The following is a 24379-nucleotide window of genomic DNA, read 5'->3' on the forward strand; positions in this document are numbered from 1 at the left end:
ATTTATGTCATGGAGTATTCTGCCTATGTTTTCCTCTAAGAGTTTTATAGTGTCTGGTCTTATATTTAGGTCTTTAATCCATTTGGAGTTTATTTTTGTGTATGGTGTTAGGAACTGTTTTAATTTCATTCTTTTACATGTAGCTGTCCAGTTTTCCCAGCACCACTTATTGAAGAGGCTGTCTTATCTCCATTGTATATTCTTGCCTCCTTTATCAAAGATAAGGTGACCATATGTGCATGGATTTATCTCTGGGCTTTCTATCCTGTTCCATTGATCTAATTTCTGTTTTCGTGCCAGTACCATAGTGTCTTGATTACTGTACCTCTGTAGTATAGCCTGAAGTCAGGGAGTCTGATTCCTCCAGCTCCGTTTTTCTTCCTCAAGGTTACTTTGGCTATTCAGGGTCTTTTGTGTTTCCATACAAATTTTGAAATTTTTTGTTCTAGTTTTGTGAAAAATGCCATTGGTAGTTTGATAGGGATTGCATTAAGTCTGTAGATTGCTTTGGGTAGTACAGTCATTTTCATGATGTTGATTCTTCCAATCCAAGAACATGGTATATTTCTCCATCTATATCATCTTTAATTTCTTTCCTCAGGGTCTTATATAGTTTTCTGGGTACAGGTCTTTTGTCTCCTTAGGTAGGTTTATTCCTAGGTATTTTATTCTTTTTGTTGCAATGGTGAATGGGAGTGTTTCCTTAATTTCTTTTTCAGATTTTCATCATTAGTGTATAGGAATGCAAGAGATTTCTGTGAATTAATTTGGTATCCTGCTACTTTACCAAATTCATTGATTAGCTCCAGTAGTTTTCTGGTAGCATCTTTAGGACTCTCTATGTAGAGTATCATGTCATCCACAAACGGTGACGGTTTTACTTCTTCTTTTCCGATTTGGATTCCTTTTCTTTCTTTTTCATCTCTGACTGCTGTGGCTATAACTTCCAAAACTATGTTGAATAAAAATGGTGAGAGTGGCAACCTTGTCTTGTTCCTGATCTTAGTGGAAATGGTTTCAGTTTTTCACCACTGAGAATGATGTAGGCTGTGGGTTTGTCATATATGGCCTTTATTATGTTGAGGTAAGTTCCCTCTATGCCTACTTTCTGGAGGGTTCTTAATCATAAATGGGTGTTGAATTTTGTTGAAGGCTTTTTCTGCATTTACTGAGATTATCATATGGTTTTTCTCCTTCACTTCGTTAATGTGTTCCACACTGATCGATTTGCGTATATTAAAGAATCCTTGCGTTTCTGGGATAAACCCCACTTGCTCATGGTGTATGATCCTTTGAATGTGCTGCTGAATTCAGTTTGCTAGTATTCTGTTGAGGAGTTTTGCACTGAGGTTCATCAGTGATACTGTCCTGTAGTAGTTTTCTTTTTTTGTAACACTGTTGTCTGGTTTTGGTATCAGGGTGATGATGGCCTCATAGAATGAGTTTGGGAGCGTTCCTGCCTCTGCTATATTTTGGAAGAGTTTGAGAAGGACAGGTGTTAGCTCTTGTCTAAATGTTTGATAGAATTCACCTGTGAATCCATCTGGTCCTGGGTTATTGTTTGTTGGCAGATTTTTAATCACAGTTTCAATTTCAGTGCTTGTGATTGGTCTGTTTATATTTTCTATTTCTTCCTGGTTCAGTCTCAGAAGGTCGTGCTTTTCTAAGAATTTGTCCATTTCTTCCAGGTTGTCCATTTTTTGGCATAGAGTTGCTTGCAGTAATCTCTCATGATCCTTTGTGTTTCTGCAGTGTCAACTGTTACTTCTCCTTTTTCATTTCTAATTCTGTTGATTTGAGTCTCTTCCCTTTTTTTCTTAATGAGTCTGGCTAATGGTTTATCATTTTGTTTATCTTCTCAAAGAACCAGCTTTTAGTTTTATTGATCTTTGCTATCGTTTTCTTCATTTCTTTTTCATTTACTTCTGATCTGATCTTTATGATTTCTTTCCTTCTGCTAACTTTGGGGGTTTTTTGTTCTTCTTTCTCTATTTGCTTAAGTGTAAGGCTAGGTTGTTCATTTTGAGATTTTTCTTGTTTCTTGAGGTAGGATTGTATTGCTATAAACTTCCCTCTTAGAACTGCTTTTGCTGTATCCCATAGGTTTTGGGCCGTTGTGTTTTCATTGTCATTTGTCTCTAGGTATTTTTTGATATCCTCTTTGATTTCTTCAGTGATATCTTGGTTATTTAGTAGCATATTGTTTAGCCTCCATGTGTATTTTTTACAGTTTTTTTCCTGTAATTGATATCTAGTCTTATAGCATTGTGGTGGGAAAAGATACTTGATACGATTTCAGTTTTCTTAAATTTACCAAGGCTTGATTTGTGACCCAAGATATGATCCTGGAGAACGTTCCATGAGCATTTGAGAAGAAAATGTATTCTGTTGTTTTTGGATGGAATGTCCTATAAATATCAATTAAGTCCATCTTGCTTAATGTATCATTTAAAGCTTGTGTTTCCTTATTTATTTTCATTTTGGTTGATCTGTCCATTGGTGAAAGTGGGGTGTTAAAGTCCCCTACTCTTACACTGTTACGGTCAATTTCCCCTTTTATGGCTGTTAGCATTTGCCTTATGTATTGAGGTGCTCCTATGTTGGGTGCATAAATATTTACAATTGTTATATCTTCCTCTTGGATTGATCCCTTGATCATTATGTAGTGTCCTTCTTTGTCTCTTGTAATAGTCTTTATTTTAAAGTCTACTTTGTCTGATACGAGAATTGCTACTCGAGCTTTCTTTTGGTTTCCATTTGCATGGAATATCTTTTTCCATCTCCTCACTTACATTCTGTATGAGCCCCTAGGTCTGAGGTAGGTCTCTTGTAGACAGCATATATACACGTCTTGTTTTTGTATCCATTCAGCCAGTCTGTGTCTTCTGGTTGGAGCATTTAATCCATTTGCATTTAAGGTAATTATAGATATGTATGTTCCTATTACCATTTTCTTAATTATTCTGGGTTTGTTACTGTAGGTCTTTTCCTTCTCTTGTGTTTCCTGCCTAGAGAAGTTCCTTTAGCATTTGTTGTCAAGCTGGTTTGGTGGTGCTGAATTCTCTTAGCTTTTGCATGTATGTAAAGGTTTTAATTTCTCTGTCAAATCTGAAAGAGATCCTTGCTGGGTAGAGTAATCTTGGTTGTAGGTTTTCCCTTTCATCACCTTAAATATGTCCTGCCACTCCCTTCTGGCTTGCAGAGTTTCTGCTGAAAGATAGCTTTTAACCTTGTGGGGATTCCCTTGTATGTTATTTGTTGCTTTTCCCTTGCTGCTTTTAGTATCTTTTCTTTGTATTTAATTTTTGATAGTTTGATTAATATGTGTCTTGGCATGTTTCTCCTCGGATTTATCCTGTATGGGACTCTCTGTGCTTCCTTGACGTGATTGACTATTTCCTTTCCCATATTAGGGAAGTTTTCAACTATAATCTCTTCAAATATTTTCTCAGTCCCTTTCTTTTACTCTTCTTCTTCTGGGACCCCTATAATTCGAATGTTGGTTCGTTTAATGTTGTCCCAGAGGTCTCTGAGACTCTCCTCAATTCTTTCCATTCTTTTTTCTTTACTCTGCTCTGCAGTAGTTATTTCCACTGTTTTATCTTCCAGGTCACTTAACTGTTCTCCTGCCTCAGTTATTCTGCTATTGATTCCTTCTAAAGAATTTTTAATTTCATTTATAGCCTTGTTTATCATTGTTTGTTTGCTCTTTAGTTCTTCTAGCTCCTTGTTAAATGTTTCTTGTATTTTTTCAATTCTCTTTCCAAGATTTTGGATCATCTTTACTATCATTACTCTGAATTCTTTTTCAGGTAGACTGCCTATTTCCTCTTCATTTGTTTGGTCTGGTGGGTTTTTACCTTGCTCCTTCATCTGCTGTGTATTTCTCTGTCTTCTCATTTTGCTTAACTTACTGTGTTTGGGGTCTCCTTTTCACAGGCTGCAGGTTCGTAGTTCCCACTGTTTTTGGCGTCTTCCCCCAGTGAGTAGGGTTGGTTCAGTTGGCTGTGTAGGCTTCCTGGCAGAGGGGACTGGTGCCGGTGTTCTGGTGGATGAGGCTGGAGCTTGTCTTTCTGATGGGCAGGACCACATCCAGTGGTGTGTTTTGGGGTATCTGTGAACTTAGTATGATTTTAGGCAGCCTCTCTGCTATTGGGTGGGGTTGTGTTCCTGTCTTGCTAGTTGTTTGGCATGGGGTGTCCAGCACTGGAGCTTGCTGGTCATTGAGTGGAGCTGGGTCTTAGCGTTGAGACAGAGATCTCTGGGAGAGCTCTCGCTGATTGATATTATGTGGGGCCAGGAGGTCTGTGGTGGTCCCATGTCCTGAACTCGGCTCTCCCACCTCAGAGGCTCAGGCCTGACAGCCAGCTGGAGCACCAAGACCCTGTCAGCCACACAGCCAAACTTTAAGCTTGATTTATTTATTTAATTTGAGTGCCCATCCTTGACTCTGTTCCCATATGGAATGGATCTTGATCTTATATATCCTTTTCTTAATCCTCCTTGTAACTAGGAAAAAGAGAGTAATGTATCACTTCATTTCCATCATAGAGTTCACTGTCCACTACCACTTTTAATAAGTAGGAAATAAGAATATTGTTGCCAAGTTGTTGTCATTCTAATGCCCTATTTGAAAAGGACTTTTGGTAGTTCAGATCCTGGCCACGTAATGTTTCAAAGAAAATCTGCAGACCACATCTCATTAAACCCTTTCATAAAGTTCTCACTGCCAGGGAAATACTCAAGAGTAAAAATTCCATGTGGACTTGTATATCCAGCACTAAAGACGGGTCCAAAGGCCAATGTGATGAATGAGATTACAGAAGCTCAGCCTTGGATAATATCCAGAGGCTTTCTGCTCTAGCTTTCCACATCACAATAACGGAGGTACAAAGGAATAGTCACATAGAAAGCAAAGAAAGCCCACTTCTAAGGAGACAACCACTGTCCTCACAGTTGCAAACCGCGAGATCCTGGGGTATTTTGAAGACTATTTTCCAGGTCTGGCTGTGCCCCTGCTGGGGCTGTATCCTGTCCCCGTTACTTCTTTGCGTATCCTTGACTCTAAAACTCCCTGAGCTGATGGAACCTCTGTGTGGTTCCTAGTATCCTTCAAAAAACTGAACAGTGGTATGCTTCCATTTGCTTGGACCTAGAGTATAGAATATTCATTTAAAAAAGCAAACTCTTCACTACTTTAAAATTATAGACCTATCAGCTCACCAGGTTTCTAAAATAAATGCCAGTTTCCTTTTGGATATACAACTCTTGGGCCTACAAAAGGAGCAGAAAGGGTTTGGTAACAGTTATTCTGTTATTAGTTATTAGTTATTCTGTAATAGTTATTCTATTATTGACCACTCTTATAGTCTGTTTCACTTTGTGGAGAAATCTGTTAATAATAACATAAAATTCTTCCTTCCCTCCTTCCCTCCCTCCCTTCTTAACTTTTTTTTTTTTTTTTCCTTCTTAACTTTTTTGACTCTGAGGGCAGGTTATGGGCCAAGGGGCATAAACTCCATACAGAGCCTTAATAATTCCCTTGAAAAATCAAGATTGGTAGAAATGAATACTTAATAGATCTGAAAATAATTTCTAGAGGATCAAAACAGGTATGTGTTCTATACTTGCTTCATTTTCTTTTCTAGCTTATACACTAATGACTCACTATCATTTTTGGAAAAAATAGATTCACAAATCACTGCTACATCCCTGATTGTTTTATTGTTAGGAACTGGGAGAAAGCATGTCTTCAAATTAAGTCTCTATAATCCGAAAATGCCATTTGCTGGGGGTGTGAGGTGGGGAGAGTAACTGCCTCCTGGCATTTAAATGGTTTATAGTTAACAAGTCTATAAAACAATTACCTCATTTATATATCTTGAAACCAGTTTACCCTGGTGCTAGCACCCCAAAATTAAGTTGCTCAGGTAAACAGTCCATGGTGATTTTTTTTTTTTGGTTTGTTTTAATTTTGAATACAATTAAGTATTCAGAGTCTAATTGGATGTCATCAAAATATAATTAGGAGTTCAGGAACTTCCAGAACAGAAAAAGTATAAACAGAATATAGAATTCAAGCAGGTAGTAAAGGAGGTTAATTGAAGAAAGTTAGGTGCAACCAGAGGAAGGATTGCAGACCTCCATTTACTCACATCAGATGAAGTAATTCTGCGAGGTTCTAACATCCACCAAGGACACGGAGGTTGTAAAGCCAGCCCCTTCTGAAGGGGACTGAGAGACCTGAACAGGTAACAGCTATAACAAGCAGGTGTCCATCTGCAGCCAGGCCAACAACCTTGAAATATCCTGCTTCTAGATCCTGAGTTATGGTCTAAATATCTGATCAATAACCAACAGCCCATTTGAGATGGTCAGTGTAGAGTGCTTAACCTTAACTTATGTTGGGGTTCAGGACATGCCACCCCCAAATAGGGTACACCTTGGCATAGTGAATATTTTAAGCTATGAATATTTTAAGGAATTTGAGAAATGGTAGGTGCAGGAAGGGCTCTCTGACCTTCCCCATCTCCCCTGAACCAGGTCATAAGACCCTCACGTAACAGAGGTGCCCTCCCTATACCCAGAGGAAAGGAGCATCCTTAATTCCATAGATGGACAGATGCCAAGAGGAACCTGAGCAAATGAATGAACAGGCTGGTTAAGTTTCCCCAGTTTACTACCCTTAGGCTCATACCTTTCTGTCCTATCACACTTCCCCACAACTTTCCACACTTCATCAAACCTAGGGTAAAAATTCTCCAGGCTTAACTCCTTCTTTGGGTCTTTATTTCCTAATGAAGGCTCCTGTGTCTCATAAAACTTACATTAAATACATTTGTATGCTTTTTCCTTGTTAATCTGTCTTCTGTCAGTCTAATTTACAGGGCTTCAGTTGAAGAACCTAGAAGTGTAGAGGGAAAAATATATTTTTTTCCTCCCGTACACTCACTTGAGATGGAGAAACTGTTCCCTTAAGGAGTCTCCCCCATACTAGGAAGATATAAAATGAAACAGCAAGATGATCATGTAAATAAAATCCATATTATCAAAACAAAAATATTAGTTTAGGAATAATAAATATACTGGTTAGTTTTTAAGAAAATTTGTATTATTAGAAACTGAGAAAGAAACTTGTCTATTGAGTCTACCTTAATACATTTAACTGATTTCAGATTTAACTAATTAAGGTGTAAAACTACCACACTGATAAAGAGTACTGGGATGTTTAGAGTCACTGTAGTTATTTTAATTTAGTAGATTTTCAAGAGTTTTTTTAAGTAGGAAAAGTGTTGATTTGTTAGGAATGTAAGTTTGTCAGGTTTTAGGCACTGGAAATTACTTAAAAGGAAAACTAAATAGATTAAATTTATAAATGCAGCTAAAAACAGGACAGACAATTATGGGGGAACAGGTCTGCTCTCCTGAGGCTAAGCTAATATTGTTCGAAGGTTTTCACGAAAGTGAAACCTTTTTTATTTCATATAAAATTTTACTCGATGTGTAAAACAAAATGACAGGATTTGTAAGTTGCACTAAACTCAAAAAAAGCTAGGTTTTAAAATTGGAGCCTTTAACAAATTACTCTTAATTTATAACCCAAATAATCCTCTTTTTAAGAACAAATCTACTCCCTTTGGGCATTAAAAATATCAAGTGAAGGGGAGAGCCCACGTGAGCTACATGGCCAAGGTTAAGTTCTCCAGTGGTGAGTTTTTGCCATCACTGTTCATGGCCACTAGTGGCTTGGTAATGTGCACTCTAAAACTTTTCAGGCTCAAATTATTCTGCCATTTTCTAATGGCCGTTCTCCACTGGCATTTATAGCTACATTTTTGTTTCTTGTTTTAAAAAAAAATTTTTTTTTTGAAGGAAAAAGCTGGCTCCTCTCTGGGGTGCCCCTGTGGACCGGGTTTAGGCAGAGAAAGGGGTTTCTCTCTCTCTGTGTACATGTGCTTATCCCACTCCTCAGCTCTTCTGAAAGGGTGTGTTTCAACTCCAGCTCAGGAGCAGAAGCTTGGCCCTTGCTCAGCAACAGGGCAGAACTGCCCTCCAGGTACTTGTCATGCAGTATAATCTCTAACTCACTGTAGCACCATGATTTATCTAAAGTTTCTTTGAGAGAAACGGCATCTATGAAGGATTGCCTGAACTATAATCCACATAGTCCATTTATTCGTCAAGATATTACCACTCACCCCTGCATGAATGAGACTGCCAGAAAAATATGTCCAGAAAATATTTTGTTTTATATCCCTGCAATAAGAATTACTTTAAGCATTAATAGTGATGATAGCCATTTATATTTAAGGACTTAAAATGTGCTTAAATGTGATCTCAGTCCCCTTAATGACCTGAAGAGGTAAATATATGTTTCCATCTTATTGATGAGAAAACTGAGGTACAGAGAGGTTAAGTAACTTGCTCAAGAGGACAAGTGGCAGAGCTGCGATTTGAACTCAGGCTCTTAATCGCCTTGACATTATGCTCTTGGCTTTTACTGGAGGTCACTGTTATGTTTACTATGAAAGTACTGCTGAAGATGTTCTGTTTTAAGTACCAACCTTACTTTTTGCTTTATCTTGTTTTCCCCTATCCGATTTACTTTTAAAATAAATGATACTGTTTTACCATATGTATTTTTGTATATAAACAAATAATATTTGGAATGAAGAGATACAGATAAAAAAGAATGAATAAATGAATACATGCTAATTTACAGACCAACAAAATAAAGAGTCAGAAATCAAAAGAGTATGTTTTTCATAGAATCATATAGATCAATGCTGTCCAATAGAAATATAATATGAACCACATAAGTCAACTAAAATTTTCTAGTGGCCACATGGAAAAAAAGAGGTAAAATTAATTTTTATATTTTATCTCACCCAAAATATTCAAAATATTATTTCAACATGTAATCAGTATTATAAAATTATTAAGATACCAAGATATGTCACATTCTATTTTTTCCACGCGAAGTCTTTGAAATCGAGCATGGTTTTTCTCCTACAACACATCTCGACATAGACAAGCTACATTTCAAGTGCTCAACAGCCACATCTGACTAGAGATTACCATGCTGGATAGTGCAGGCAGAGATGGATAGGGAGTTACAGACCATGTAGTTTTAGTTGACCACACTTATTTTTTGGTAGGAAACCAAAGTCCAAGGAATTCAGACTTACCTATGGCAAAGTCAGGACGAATACTGGATTCCAGCTCAGTGTTTTCTCCACTGTTCACACTTCTAAGGTGAAAGCAGATTTGCTTCCACAGAGGAGCGCCATCTCCCTTCCCCATAATTTTCCCACGCACCACCCTCTAGCCTTGCTTTGAGATACACATATCTGCTCACAGGGCTTTCCATTCAGTGACTAAACTGGGAGCTTCTCCTACAGAGCTCTAAAAATAGACACTCCACTGACACCAGTGGCTCCTTACTCTAAGGAGAGTATTTTGTCTTATTCTTTGGTATGTACTTTAAGGGATGAACAAGCTCTGACGATTAAGTGTTTCCTGCTTTTGTTATCTGCTATGTTATCTGGTTAAATCAGAAAGTTCACTGAGCACGTATTTGAAAAAGACAGAAGCAAACCATATATCTCTGCAGGGTTTACTTCTTACTTTTAACCTTATCTCTTTGCTTCATGTTGGTCATGTATTTGAATCACTTTGTCTCCACAAGGAATACAGTAAATCCTTTACTCTTTGGGAAGGGAAAAACTAAAACCAAGACCACATTTAGCAAATATCTGGCCTCTTTCAAGTCCGGTAGCCTTAAGTTATCACTGATTGAATGACCTCATCAGATTTTTACAATCTTATAAGAACTGGATGAAAAGCCTAAAAGATAAGATTACTAACTCAATTTGTGAATCATTCCCTCCTTTTTCTGAGAAAACCTCACAGCAGTGATGAGTTTACCCCCAGTTCTTCTCCACAACTGCAGTGGGACCCTGCAGCTGATGGTGCTTGCCACCCACCTACCTTCAGGGGCCCTGTGAAACCAATTCAACTGCATTATGCTCCTACTGGGCAGTAACTGTACTTCCTGGAATATGTTCTGAATAAGGTTCTGGCCCATTATTCATCTACATAGGAGAATGGAGGCTGTCATTAGATTTGATTACTGTTAACCAATTACTGTGATAGCTCAAAAATTTATTTTTTTGAAACTGAAAAAGTCCTTCTTCTTCCCTGCCCTACTATTTCAATTACATGAATTCCTTTCAGTCCTGTCAACCTTCTACTGTAATTACAAATAATTATGAAACTATGATTCTAACTGAAAACTACTTTGTAATGTGGTACACGTGAATTCTTTGTGACTACTGATGCAGAGAGACTGCAGAGTTAATGTTTTAAAATGTAGCTGACTATGCAGCCTAGCTGGCTGCTGGTTCAAAAGCTGGTATCGGCTGCGGTTAAGCAGCACGATGATGATCGCCCACCCTGGACTATGGTGGTTTTGCCTGGAGTAAGGTGAGTATTTGCCAACAGAGTCAAGACCTGCTTGACTTTTCACCTGCAATTTACACAAGGGGGTGAGAACTCTCTGGCTCCTACGAAATTCAGTCAAACCTTCTCCCCTCCACTCTGTTGGATGCCTGCGCTTATGTCCCATTGAGGGTGGGGCCCCAAAGGTGAGAGGTAGTGGCTGCCTCAGGAGCCCAGGGACCGAAGGGAGCACAGTGTCACTTCAGAAGTGTTCAAGTTTCTCTCCCATTGTGCATTTGGGCATCTCTCTCTCTCCCTTAAACGGTTTCACTACCTGTTGTTGTTTTTTCCCCTGGGCATATTTGATAGTTTTCTATTCTTAATTCTAAGGCACAAAGTAGACTTTTATATTTCTCACTCTAAAACCACACAAAGTTAAAAGTGCTCTTGAGTTGCATTATGGCCTTATTTTTCTGAGATTCCTGTCCTTAATATAAACAGAGCTTTCTTGCCTTTCTCCACTGTACAGAATAAAGGAAACCCAGACTAACAAAAATAATTAATTTTGGAATTCTCTCTTCTCATCCCTCACCCTCTCCCCCATTCTCCTGTAATTCCAGGGAGAAGGTACAATTTCTCACCAAGGTGTTTGCCAGAAAAGAGAAAAAAGGAAACAGCTGGGGACAACCTATAAAATGGATAGGTGGTCCCCAAATAATTTTACATTCTTTCATTCTTAGCATTTTGTCTGTTTCTTCCTTAGTCTACACTATTGGGATGATTCCCAAAATTCATAAATAAATGTAAATTAGATGCTTAAGTAACTAGGAGGTGACATGCAGTGTTGGAAAGACATCTGGACAGGAGGCCAATTTCCAGCTAACTGACATTAATTGCTTGTTGCATAATCATGGGCTAATCAATTAAATTCTATGAAGGTGAAGTTCTTCATCAATAAAGTATGGTATTATTATCTGCCCTCCCAATCTTATTGTAAGGATCAAATAAGATGATAAATATAAAACTTCTTTGTAACTTGCAAATAATAATAAGAATTATAGCAGATTGCTATTATTATTTTTGAATGCCTCCTATGTGCCAGGTACCATTTAACATGCTTTACATGAAAACTCATTTAATCCTTACACTACTCTTATTATCCTCATTTCATATATGAGAAAACAAAGGCACAGAAGCTAAATAACTTGTCGAAGGTTTTAAAGGTAGTAACTGGGAGAGCGCTGATTCAAACCCAGGCAGTTGGACTTCAGAGAGAGCTCTGTGCTTTACTGTCTCCCTATATAAACCTAAGTATACAATTATGTAATCTCAGAATAAAGTTGGGAAAGCTTGACAATGTGCTATACAAAGCTCACTTCTCTATAGGAAAGTCTTTACTGAACAGTAAGCATAGTTGATGGCGCCAGCAAAAATCAACTTAATAGACGAGTTCAGTGAGACATTGGTCTTTCTTACCTGCATGTAGACAGAACAGTCTTGAAAGCCAACAAGATACTTAAATGCAAAATTACCCTTTCAGACTTATAACTGAAGACACAAGGATTGTGGGTAGCCAGGCAAAAAAGCTGAAATGTGTCTAATTGACACATCACATAGATACATTTATGCTGTATTTAGATAAACATTAAAACTGTTCATGTGACCATAATTCTGCAATTAAGCCAATGGATCTACCCGAGGCCTGGTGTAGGCTTCAATCGGAGTTAAGACAAATACAAATTGCAATTTGTTTTCATCTCACCTCTAGCTGTATCACTTCAGCACAGAGATACTGACCACTAATTCCGGTTAACAGTGGAAGGGGGCCAGAAAGTTTAGATGCAGAGATACATCTGTTCTTAATCACCCACCCGTACCTGCTACCTGGAGAAAACCTACTGGCTTCTTTCTCTTTCTCTTTCCATTTCTTTCCCTTGTTGGAATTCCTTCGCAAAGGCGCCCTATAATGACAGCACACAGTCAGAAAAGGGAATTTGCCATTTTCTCCTTTAATCCTTCTCTTACAGAGGGCTTGCTTTTTAACTTCATGAAGCACTTACCCCAGATCCACAAACTTCCGCTTAATTTTTCCTCCTCGCACCACCAACAAACTCGATGCCCTCAGTGATCTGGGACCTTTGGCACCATCTAGGATATACACATATGTGAAAAAAGCAATTATTATCATTTTTAAAAAGCTACTGTCAAAAGTCACTGCATCTCTGAATCTACGGGGTTTGCATCAATTCCTAACAGTGAAAGAAAATACTGGATGCCTTTATTAACATACAGGAAACATAGCTATGTTGAGGAACATTCAGTCAAACCACGAGAGGTCCTGTTAGACAGAAGCCCAATACTTATCACAAAGAATTTTAGCTTCAAATAACTGGAATGAAAAAAAAAAAAGAATAAACACTATCAAATCATCCTTTACATTCAAAGCAGGGACCAAATGACTTTCCTTCTGTTCCTTCTCTGGCTCCAACTCTTTGCTTCAAATGCCTGGGCTCTGTCCTCCATGCCTTTCTTGCCTTTGGGTTTTAGCACCTTCTGACAGGACCCCAGCTCACTTCCCCCATATGTCCCAAGTCCAGTAAAGAACGTCACCCCTGAGAGTCTGGGAGATTAGGGAGAAAGTGAGAGTCAAAGCTTTCCCTTCTCATCTGCCCCTTGCTAATGGCTTGTGGCCAGTCTTGGGATAGAGGAGACAGAACATGGGGGAGACTTCTCAAAGCAGGAGCTCAGCTATAAAACATTTATATTTTTGAAAGGTCTTTTTTTAGAAGTTGGCTTTAAGCACAACTTGGCTGGCTTCCCATGACGTGGAAGACGCCAAAACCTCCCCAGTGCTTGCAGCTGAATGATCTTTGCCTCTCTCCGAGTTATGCTGGCACTCTAAAGCACAGCAGCTGCTGGGGGATGGGGACACTTGATGCCAAAAACCAATCAGAGGAGACGCTTTGCCAATGGAATTCAATGTCAGTTGTAGGAACTAGATTCCACTGGTGGCACTTATTCTACCTTGGACAAGGTAGAAACTCCTAAGGCTCTACTTGGAGCTATTTAGCAAAGAATGCTGTTTGGCATTATATTTCAGCATATCCAGTCATCTGAGATCATTAACAAGGGGTGTCTTTGATGCATATCTGTGTATGAAACTGCTCTTTCCCAATTGTCTGTTGGTGTCTGTCTCTTTTTAAAATTAAAAAGAAAATCCAGCAACCTTCTGGCATGGAGTGTAGTTCTCCTAAGAGAGTGTTCAATTAACCTTGCAGGTTAATTTTGCTTATGCTTTTTGTCAACGGAGAAACTACACACATAACTTACAAGCCATGATGTGCACACAGTTCTCATTTAGGAGTCTATTTTCGAAGCTCTGAAGAAGCACAGGATGTTGAAAAATACTCTAAGGATTTTTAGCAATGAGCTTTTCATAGTTTTAGTTAATGATACACAGATTATAATAATCAATTCCTTGAAATGTACATAATCAAATCGAAGAGTAAGAAATATGTCCATGTCAAAATCCACTTCTAACCTCAAATATTTATTATGGCTCTTTGCATCATTACTCTTTGGGTAACTGAATTAAATAGCCACAGATGTGACACATGCACATAAAAAAATAAACACACACGGCACAAACTCATTCTAAGGTGATTTTGCTAATGGACATTTAAAAAAAAAAAAGCAGGATTTCAATTTTCTTAACAGAAGCTGAAGGAAAGAAAGTACCGGATTCTTCCAAATAAATTCTAGAGCAACTCTCAACAGCTAGGAATGTGCAAAGTTAAAAGGAGACTGCCTTATTATTTTCTGAAATAAAGGTGGCTGGGAGATATTTTAACGAGTAGTGCTAAGACCAGATGAAACAATGTACGTGGCAACACTCTGTAACCTATTAGTGTGGCAGTTATGTGGACATCTTGGGACTAAAAGCCTGATTCTGCCCATCAGAGAGCCTGCTGCTAGGCAACCTCACATCATTATCTCATACATTCGCCAAAGTGTGTTCCAAGGAACACTTAAATGAATTCTTTCAAAAGGCTGAAGAGGCAAGATTAAGTAATAATGCACTTTCCCACTTTAGATCAATCAAATCCATCGCTAATGTACCTCAGAACTTCTAGTCTGCATAAAAACCAACATTGGATTGGTATGATTTCAGGAAAAGAAAAAGAATTGTGACATTTTTGTTTGTTATTTAGCTGTATGTGGAATTTCCATTAGGCTTTTTGAAATCTCTCCAATACTACCTTGACGAGCAATTAGAAGTCCAAGTCCTCACGTTGGGTGACCCAGCTTTAATCTTTGGCAACCTGGTCTTCATTTTCAAAGGTAATGATTGATCTCCTGAGCTAAATACTAAGGCCTTTTCTGGGACTGCATTCTTCTTAGTCTCACTGAAACAAGACCCTTGACTACCTCTTCTTTTATTCTGGGGACTCTGAAATCTACCTCCCAGCCCTGGCTTCTCTCTTTTTTTTTCTTCTGCGGTACGCGGGCTTCTCACTGATGTGGCCTCTCCCGTTGCGGAGCACAGGCTCCAGACGCGCAGGCTCAGCGGCCATGGCTCATGGGCCCAGCCACTCCGCGGCATGTGGGATCTTCCCGGACCGGGGCACGAACCCATGTCCCCTGCATCGGCAGGTGGACTCTCAACCACTGCGCCACCAGGGAAGCCCCTGGCTTCTCTCTTGAGCTCAAGACCTCCTCTACTAAAAATGAGTTAATCACCTTTCCCTCATAATGCTTCTGATTTCCTACTTTCTATCAATGACAAGACCGTGTTTTCTGAGGCTAGAAACCCTGTGATCAGTTTTGACCTCCTCACTCTCTTCCCCCTGATCTCGTCAACTTACATACATTTCAACAGTTCTCTTATCATTCTTTCTTGTCATTGTCTATTGCTCCTCCACCTTTCAGGGTCTCTTAACTCATTTTCCTCATACCTAGTGTCTTTTCCTTTTTATTCCTCTGCTCAAGCATCTTGTGGTTTTCTAGTAATATGATAAGGTATCTAAGGTATTTAAATTCTAGAGCTATAGACCTAACCTACCTGTTCAATTTTATGAGCAATCACTCTAACCTGAATAAAAAGACTGCTTCCAGCAGGCTGGGACAGCCCCACTCCTGTCATTTCATCTGACGTGTGCCTGTCTCTGTCAATGCCATCTCCCTGCCTTATATGCCTTCCCTTACTTATCTTTTCTGTTTTTTCAGTCCTTCGGTAGTTACTCTAATTGTATTTTCTTTGTCATGTCTCGTTTACCAATCTCAGCTAGGGTTAACCTCGCCGTGCTCTGAGCAATGATAAAATTTACTATTTCTATATGTATAAAGGCCTAATGCAACATAATAATAAACGAATCCTGTAAAGATTTCTACTTGCAAGGACATTAATTCAACAAATATTTCTGAAGATATGTTCTGTGTTAGGCAATGTGCTAACGGCCACATATACACTTAGAATAATGAACAAATCACAAGTAGAAAACTGATAGTACTTCATTTACTCAACCTTGTCTGAACAAAGGCCCACTGCTATGTAAGTCCAGAGACTAAAACTTTAGTATTAGGCTACTCAAAGAATAGACAGGGGGAAAATATTTTCATGCCCTTTATTGCCACATAACTTGCTTAACAAACCTCTAGGAATAATCTTTTGCTTTCTCTAATTTTAACTGAAATGGGGTTAGATGTTTATCATTTAGCCAGTTGTAATGGGAGTCTTTCTATCCTAGTTTCCACTGAGGTCCCACAAATATGACAACAAAATTATGACTTGTGAATGTGGTACTGGTGCAATTTAGAAAACACCCAACTTCAATTAGGTGTTCAATTGAAGAATGGAGAATTTGTCCCAGGAATGTAATCAACTACAGCTGTAACTTAATTACCTTTGTGGTACCTTGCTAGATCAAAAGTAATGGTATATCACTTTAAAAAAATCTTGATAAACGGCAACCAATGACCAAGACCTTTTCAGAGTTTATCCAGCAATGTTGAGTGGAAGAAAATGTATGTCTAGACCAGGAGTCAGCAAACTTTCTGTAAAAGGCCAGAGAGTAAACATTTTAGGTTGTGGGCTACTGACTGTCACAGCTACTCAACTCTGCTACTGTAGTATGAAAACAGTATGTAACTGTTTGAGTGTGGTTGTGCTCCAATAAAACTTTACTTATAAAAACGGCTGGCAGGGGCTTCCCTGGTGGCACAGTGGTTAAGAATCTGCCTGCCAGTGCAGGGGACACAGGTTCGAGCCCTGGTCCAGGAAGATCCCACATGCCGCAGAGCAACTAAACCCGTGCGCCATAACTATTGATCCCACGTGCCACAACTACTGAAGCCTGCGTGCCTAGAGCCCGTGCTCTGCAACAAGAGAAGCCACCACAATGAGAAGCCTGCGCACCGTGACAAAGAGTAGCCCCCGCTCGCCGCAACTAGAGAAAGCCCACATGAAGCAACGAAGACCCAGTGCAGTCAAAAATAAATAAATAAGTTAATTAATTAAATAAAAGCATTTATCTCATCGGGAAAAAAAAAGGGGGTGGCGGGGCTTCTCTGGTGGTCCAGTGGTAAAGAATCCACCTTACAATCCTTACAATGCAGGGGACGTGGGTTCAATTCCTGGTCAGGGAACTAAGACCCCCACATGCTGCGGGGCAACTAAGCCCGTGCACCACAACTACTGAGCTCACGCGCCTCAACTAGAGCCCGCGTGCTGCAAACTACACAGCCCAGGCGCCCCGGAGCCTGCGCGCCACAACTAGAGAAGAGAAAACCCACACGCCACAACTAGAGAGAAGCCCAGGCACCACAATGAAGAGCCTGCGCACCGCAACAAAAAATCCCACGTGCCTCAGTGAAGATCCCGTGTGCTGCAACTAAGACCCAACGCAGCCAAAAACTAAATTAAATAAATAAATAAATAATAAATCTTAAAAAAAAAAAAACGGGTGGAGGCCAAATTTGGTTTGACGACCTCTGTTCTAGAAGACTTGTACTGATTACCTAGAGAGACATACTTATTCATTTGTCCAAGAACCTTATTAATATCAATTATATGCATATACTTTACTAGGGGCCATGAATACAAAGATGAATCAGACGAGTGAGAAAACTCTGGCTCACACTTGACAACCTGATCATTCATTATCACACACAAAGTGACAGAAGCAGAAGTAACAGTGTGAAAATTTCTGTGGGATCAGAGAGAATAGTTCACCTTGCCTGGGAATGGGGAGGGTGTGCAAAGGGTCCACTAAAGGAGGTGAGATTTAAGCTGAGCTTTGAAGGACCAGAATTTCCTGGAGTGGCATGTTACGTATGAAGTTTGTATTACAAATCCCATTCTAGTTCCTTTATTAAGGAGCCAGTGAGTTGTAAGAACCACACACATATAAACACATACACACAGGTAAATCAGGCTAACCACACTTAACCTCTGTTGTGTCCTGCTCTGAATAGTCGATTCGTCTCACATGGCAAAGAACTCAAGGATTTCAAAGAATGTAGAGAGTCTTGACTGATCGGTTTCTTTGCTATCTTTCAAGGTGCAACAGAGCCTGAGAGTGGAAGGCAAAAGTACAGGGGCTTCCTGGTTATTGATGGTGGTGGTTGTGTGGTGTCAGAGAGACAGGGTCTGTCACCAAACAAACAAGCAAGCAATAAATCAAAGAGAGAGAGAGAAACAGAGACAGAGAGACAGACAAACAGACTCTAGTCTGCAAACTCCCCGCAGGAAAGGATGGAATATTATCATTGTATATTCAGCCTTTAGCACAATGCCGGACGCAGAGCAGGTGCTCAATAACTATTTGTTGAATAAATACATGAATGAATGGATTAATATTAGTGAACATGGAAGGCACAGGAAGCTCTTCAAGGCTGGAAACTTTTATCAAGGGAAGAAAAGAGTGTGAGGCACTGCTTTCATCTGGTCATAGTTAATGTCTAATAATGGTTATCATACTAGTAACTATTTATAAAGTTAATACTTTATAAAAGCTCAATTAATTGCTCCTTTCGAGTTACCCAGAAGCATGATCAATCCAGGAAAATAAAAAAATGGGAAAGCTTAAGAGTTTGTCTCTGGAGAAGAAACTACCCACCCCCTATTTCTTGGTCCTGCTTACTACAGCTGGAAGCTTAATCCCGAAGAACAGGCAGTAGCAAGCAAAGGAGGTATTGGAGAAAAGACGGAATTCTCACATTTTAATGCTAATCACTGCTAACCACATTTTGCTGTATATTACTGCTAATGGACTGTGAAGCACAACTCACATCCATGTAATACTTCTCCAATTTGAGATGAAACATCTGCTTTTAGAAGTAAAAGGAAGAGAGAAATAATCTAGACAAGATGTAGCCACTTTTTAAAAATTTTAGTCAGATTTCATGTGTGAGGGATCCACTCTCCGACTATAAAGTACCTTCTTTCAGATAGCTAAGTTATGCCTTATAAACTCAAACAGTGGACTACAAAGTATTAACCTGTATTTCCAAAATATATGCTCCTGCTCTTTTGCCTTCTTATGAACCAAGTAAGGTCTATACACATTTTTTTTTTCTTGAGGAGATGACAGAGGGCTTCACACAAGTATGTTTCTATAAAAGTGCCATTACAATCCACAAGTTAGGTTACTTAATGAGAGTTTCTGAAGCCTTCATTCTTTTGAAAGTAGGCCAAAATCACAGTGTAAGTCCTTCACCAACTTTACAACTGCTTTTGATGAATTAGCAGGCTTGACATATTTTCTCTTGCCTCCACTAGTATCTTGTACTCCCTAAGTACTTATTTTTTACCTTAAAACGTCTTCTGGAAGACTTGTGCTTAGGACCAGTCTGTGGAAGATAATTCCAGCAAATCAATAGGCTCAGGGAAGGAAACCAGGGAAAATATCAGGGATAAAGCTATGACACTGACTAAGAGTTACAAAACAAGGTGAGCCTCCACAATCAACCGTATTTCTACGTTCAGGATGTATTTGTAGAAAGATTACAACTTTTGCTCTGGTAGAGATAAGTGAGCATGGACTTTGCAGTGTAGTGATGCACAATCCTATCTGTAATGAATGAGTGTGTCCCACATCTTTGCTAGCACTGGTTGGTGGAAGTAATCTGATGGGTATCTAACTCAAATGACTATTTCTCTGATCATTAATGAGGTTGATCACCTTTTCAAATTTTATAAGTAACATGAATTTTCTCTTCAATAAATTGATGATTTATTACCTTAGCCTATGCTTGACTTAAAAAATTCTTTGAAGCTACTTGTATGTTAGACATATAGAGTCTATCAGTTAACTTTGTATATATCTTATTGTCTACTGAAATCAAGAGCATTTTATAAAATAATTTTAGAGTTTAAAGGAAAAACAATAAAATAAACACCCATTTCATTTCTCACCCCACTCCCATGAAGTTTATATCTAGGAAGTCCCCAGTATATTCTCTTCCATTTTCGTTGCCTGACACTCCTCCCAAGTAATTAACTTTGTCATTCCATTCGTAACCTCAACATTTTGTTTGTGTCTCTAAATAATCTGCTAGTTTTGTGTGGCTTGAGATTCACTATTCAGCTCTCTGGTGAATAACTAATCTTATTTGGATGATTTTTTCCTAATCCCTTCTTTACTTTTAACAAGTTTTTGTAGGAAATGTCTGAAAAATTATATCAAATTCCTTTCAATGTCTATTAATATTATAACACTTCACTTTTCCTTTGTTGATATGATGATTCATACAGTTAGATCTTCTCATGTTAAACCATCCTTACATTTCCATAATCAACCCTACATGATTATGGAATATAAGTAATTTTCACTCCTGGATTTAATTTACGAGCATCATATTTAAAATGAATCTACATTTAGATTTTATATAAGATTTTCTTATATAATAAGAAATAAGATATATTTCTTAAGGTATAATAAGATTTTCTTCTTCCACATGATCTTTACTAGTTTTTAAGACTCTAGCTACATAAAATAAATGAAAAACATCTCCCGGAATAATTAACATAAAATAGATGCTCTATTTTATCTTTTCCTGTCTATTTTTTTATAGGTGAGTCAGAATTCAGTTATAAAACCACCTGGGCCTGGTACCTTTCTAAATGGAAGCTATAAAAATATATTTTATATTTCTGTACTTATTGGCTTATTCAGGTTTTCTTTTTCTTAGACCATTTTGAGTACTTTATATTTTGGTAGGAAATCCTCTATTTCCTCTAGATTTTCAAATCTGCCATAGAGTTTGCATGCTATCTTAAAAATTTTTTTAACCTCTGTATCTCCTTTCTCATTTCAAATGCTGTGGGTGTTTTTGGTTTCTCTCTTTTTTTCTTAACCTGTCCTTCCAGGGGGCTATTCGTTTTTACATAGCTTTGCTGCGTTTATTTTGTGGAGGTGTTAAGAGTAGGCTTTTCATGTTAATAAAAATTCATTAAACTCAGCTTTTATCTTCATTATCCGCTCCTTTCTATTTTCTGTTTTTTGGTTGTTCTTTCCCTTTATTTTGAATATTTATTTTATTTACTTTCAGTATTTATTTTTTACAATAAAAGCATTTAAAGCCATATATTCTCCTCTGAGTACAATATACTCTGACTACCGATTCAACTTTTGGAAATTTATTCTACAGAAATGAAAGCATCAGCATACAAGAATGTAAAGCACAGAATGCTTATATCTTTTTCACAGTGGTAAGCAAACAAGCAAATAAACAACAACAACCTACCCCCATCCGGGATACAACCTAAATGTCCATCAGTACTACAAGGGTTGCCTCAGTTATATTATCGGCTCACTATAGAAGATTATCTTGTCATTTAAATTTGTGTATATCGCCCCAGAGGGATGTCCATAAAATATTATCATGTGTATAACAAAACTGCAGAATGTCATTTGTAGAATTCACTTTTATAAAAAAAGTATATAAAACAAAACATACACCAGAAATTATTTTTGTTTATATATATATATATATATATATATACATTTGTTTAAAATATATGTGTATATATATACATACAGACACACATACACACCATATATATCTACGTGCATTTCAGATGTGAAAATAATATAACCAAATCTTCTTGGTTACTTTAAAGGAACACATCAGATGTGGTAGGAAGAGAAAGAACCTGTTCTTTATATATCTCTGCATCATTTCACTTGTTTAAACAGGAATTTATTACTTCTATAAATTAAAGCATACAATTAAAAGGACAACAATCTATTGACACTGCTATGAAATTCTGATGCTAATTCTAGGAGCATATTTTCAAATTTACTGACTAATCTCCCTTCATTATCTTTATCATAGCTTTTCTGTCACATTTTTACAATATAAATTACCATGAAAATTTCTTCTAAATAAAAACCAATTAATGGGTTAAGATCTATATTGTTTTCACTTTCATATATACATATTTTTTTCTAAATGATTATGTTAGTAGTTATTGAAACTATGGGCTACTATTACACAAAATCTCTCGAAGGCTTCCTGAAGAATTTCCTTCAATAGTAAACTTGTAGAAAGCTGAAGAAGTGAAATACTAATCAGGTAGGAAAAGATTTTTAAAAAGTAAAATAAAGTAAAAATGAGAGAAGGGTGTTCTCTTGTCCCATAATATAAAAGGAATGCAGTATTAATTATTAGCTATGAAAAGACACAGGCCTTTGTTTTTGTTGCTTTTTTTTTTTTTTGAAAAGAGCCATTTTTACATGGCACAAATTGAGGTGTTAGTGAAGTCAGACAAAACAAAAGCTAAACAACAACAAAATTAACAGTACCTTTTTCTTGTAGTATTTTCTTGGTGGTGGCTTGATGGTGGCAAGGAGATTCTTCCATATCATGATCAGATTTTGAAGGAGAGGAGAATGATGTGTCTCCCCCAGTAGAGGAGGAAGGCTCCCTTTCTGGGTGCAGGGGTCCTTCTTGAAATTCAGCTATGTGGTCAGACGAGAAGGGCACACTGCCAGCCACTGGAGTGAGGGATGAAGCACCAGAATCTGATTCTGGAGAAGTTCTCAAACCCTTGGGCAGAAGTGATTTGGTAATGTGCATGTGGTTATAGAAACTGTTTGAAGGCTGTTGGTATAAGAGATTATAAAGGAGGTTATGCCACTGAGCATCAGTCCCATGTGATACTTACTTTGAAATCAGACGGACCTTTTTTTAGTAAATCCCTATGAAAACCCATTTTTGTTGGTTTACAGATAAGACTACATAGTTCACAACAATTCACCATATTACCTTTGTAGCTACCACAGATACCTAAGACATATAGGAACAATGACTTGTACACTCATTATTTACCATCAGATAAAACCAACAGCTGAATATCAAAAGCACCATCATGAAATATGACAATATGGATAATGCTCTTGGTTATTAGTTCATCAAATGAGTACAGAAAGAATTTGAATTACAACGATATATCGAGGTGAATAAGAATTTAGGAGACAAAGAAGTGAACTATTCCAGCTGTTTCCAACTAGAATACAGAATATGGCTGCAGGAAAATCATTATCTTCAATAAGCTGTAGGAACAAGGATACAGCCCAAACTCACAAGTCAGAAAGTGGTCAGGGGCACTCACCTTTCGCTCCAGACTGTCCTCGCCATCTGTTGAACTGACACTATCATAGAGTCTTGTCCTAGAGGGCCTCTGGCGTCTGTTCTTCATGGAAAGCTGGGCCCGGGTTTTCAGTGCTTTTGAATCCAGGCGTTCTGTCTCTGGGACCGCTTCACTGAAGTCTAAGAAAAGAATATTGCAAAATAATCTGTGAAAACTTTGGAGAGGATTGACAAGAGACCACAGACACTGGTAACAAAATCTCAAGGTTATCAGTAATACCAGGCAGGAAACAGGTGACAACCATGGCGGCCTGTCTGTTAACAGAGGTAACAAAGAAATCAGTGAGATTTAGGAGAAATGTACAAAGCCTAAGGGAAGAAACGAACACTAAAGATGACCAAGTCAACAACAAAAATCCAGCATCCAAAGACCATTAAAACCTTTCTACAACATAACTATAAAAAGCACTCACTTGTATTTATTTATTTACACGAATGCATGCTGGAGTGTTGGATGAACAAAGATACAAGAAGGTGTATCAAAGTTGGGAGATCTTAGGGCTTCCCTGGTGGCGCAGTGGTTGAGAGTCCGCCTGCCGATGCAGGGGACACGGGTTCGTGCCCCGGTCTGGGAGGATCCCACGTGCCGCGGAGCGGCTGGGCCTGTGAGCCATGGCCGCTGAGCCTGCGTGTCCGGAGCCTGTGCTCCGCAATGGGAGAGGCCACAGCAGCGAGAGGCCCGCGTACCACCAAAAAAAAAAAAAAAAAAAAAAAAAAGTTGGGAGATCTTAGAAATCAAGGAAAAATACTAAAAAAGTCAGGTGCCAGGTCAAGAGCAGATAACAATAGGTGACCATCAGCATAAATTTTCTATAGCAAAAGTTACCAAGACTGTAACTGTAAGGACTGTACCATTTTGGTCTTAATATATATTTTTTCCACCCAAAACAGAGTTTCTGAAAATTTAGCTTGTGCTTCTTTGAACTCTCTAGAAAGATCAGCAAAGAACTTACCTCAACAGCAAATTTAAGATAGCTGGAGAAATAAAACAAGGCCGGGCTATCCAAGCAAAACAAAAACAAAACACAGGTAAACCACCACAAGTACTTAATTTACTAGTATTATGGATAAAGTATAATAAACTGACCATTGATAGATGGATGGATAAAGAAGATGTGGTGTGTGCGTGTGTGTGTACACAACAGACTATTACTCAGCCATAAAAAAAAAGAATGAAATCTTGCCATTTGTAACAACATGGATGGACCTACAGGGTATTATGCCAAGTGAAATAAGTCACACAGAGAAACACAAATACTGTATGATTTCACTTATGTGTGGAATC

At 38.3% G+C, this 24379-nt stretch overlaps 1 protein-coding gene across 1 annotated transcript in view; it reads right to left on the minus strand.

Moving 5' to 3' along the window:
• PPP1R9A (protein phosphatase 1 regulatory subunit 9A) overlaps positions 1-24379 on the minus strand; it is a gene marked incomplete at its 5' end in the record, with an annotated part of 154227 nt that overhangs the window by 13338 nt on the left and 116510 nt on the right. Inside the window, 3 exons of the mRNA XM_081243663.1 lie at positions 12318-12495; positions 22248-22545; positions 23057-23214. Of these exons, the coding sequence (XP_081099789.1) occupies positions 12318-12495; positions 22248-22545; positions 23057-23214 (634 nt within the window). The remainder of the gene's footprint in view (positions 1-12317; positions 12496-22247; positions 22546-23056; positions 23215-24379) is intronic.

This window comes from Mesoplodon bidens (genome assembly GCF_964165515.1).
Source record: "Mesoplodon bidens genome assembly, chromosome: 9".
In the NCBI taxonomy this organism is placed as follows: domain Eukaryota; kingdom Metazoa; phylum Chordata; class Mammalia; order Artiodactyla; family Ziphiidae; genus Mesoplodon; species Mesoplodon bidens.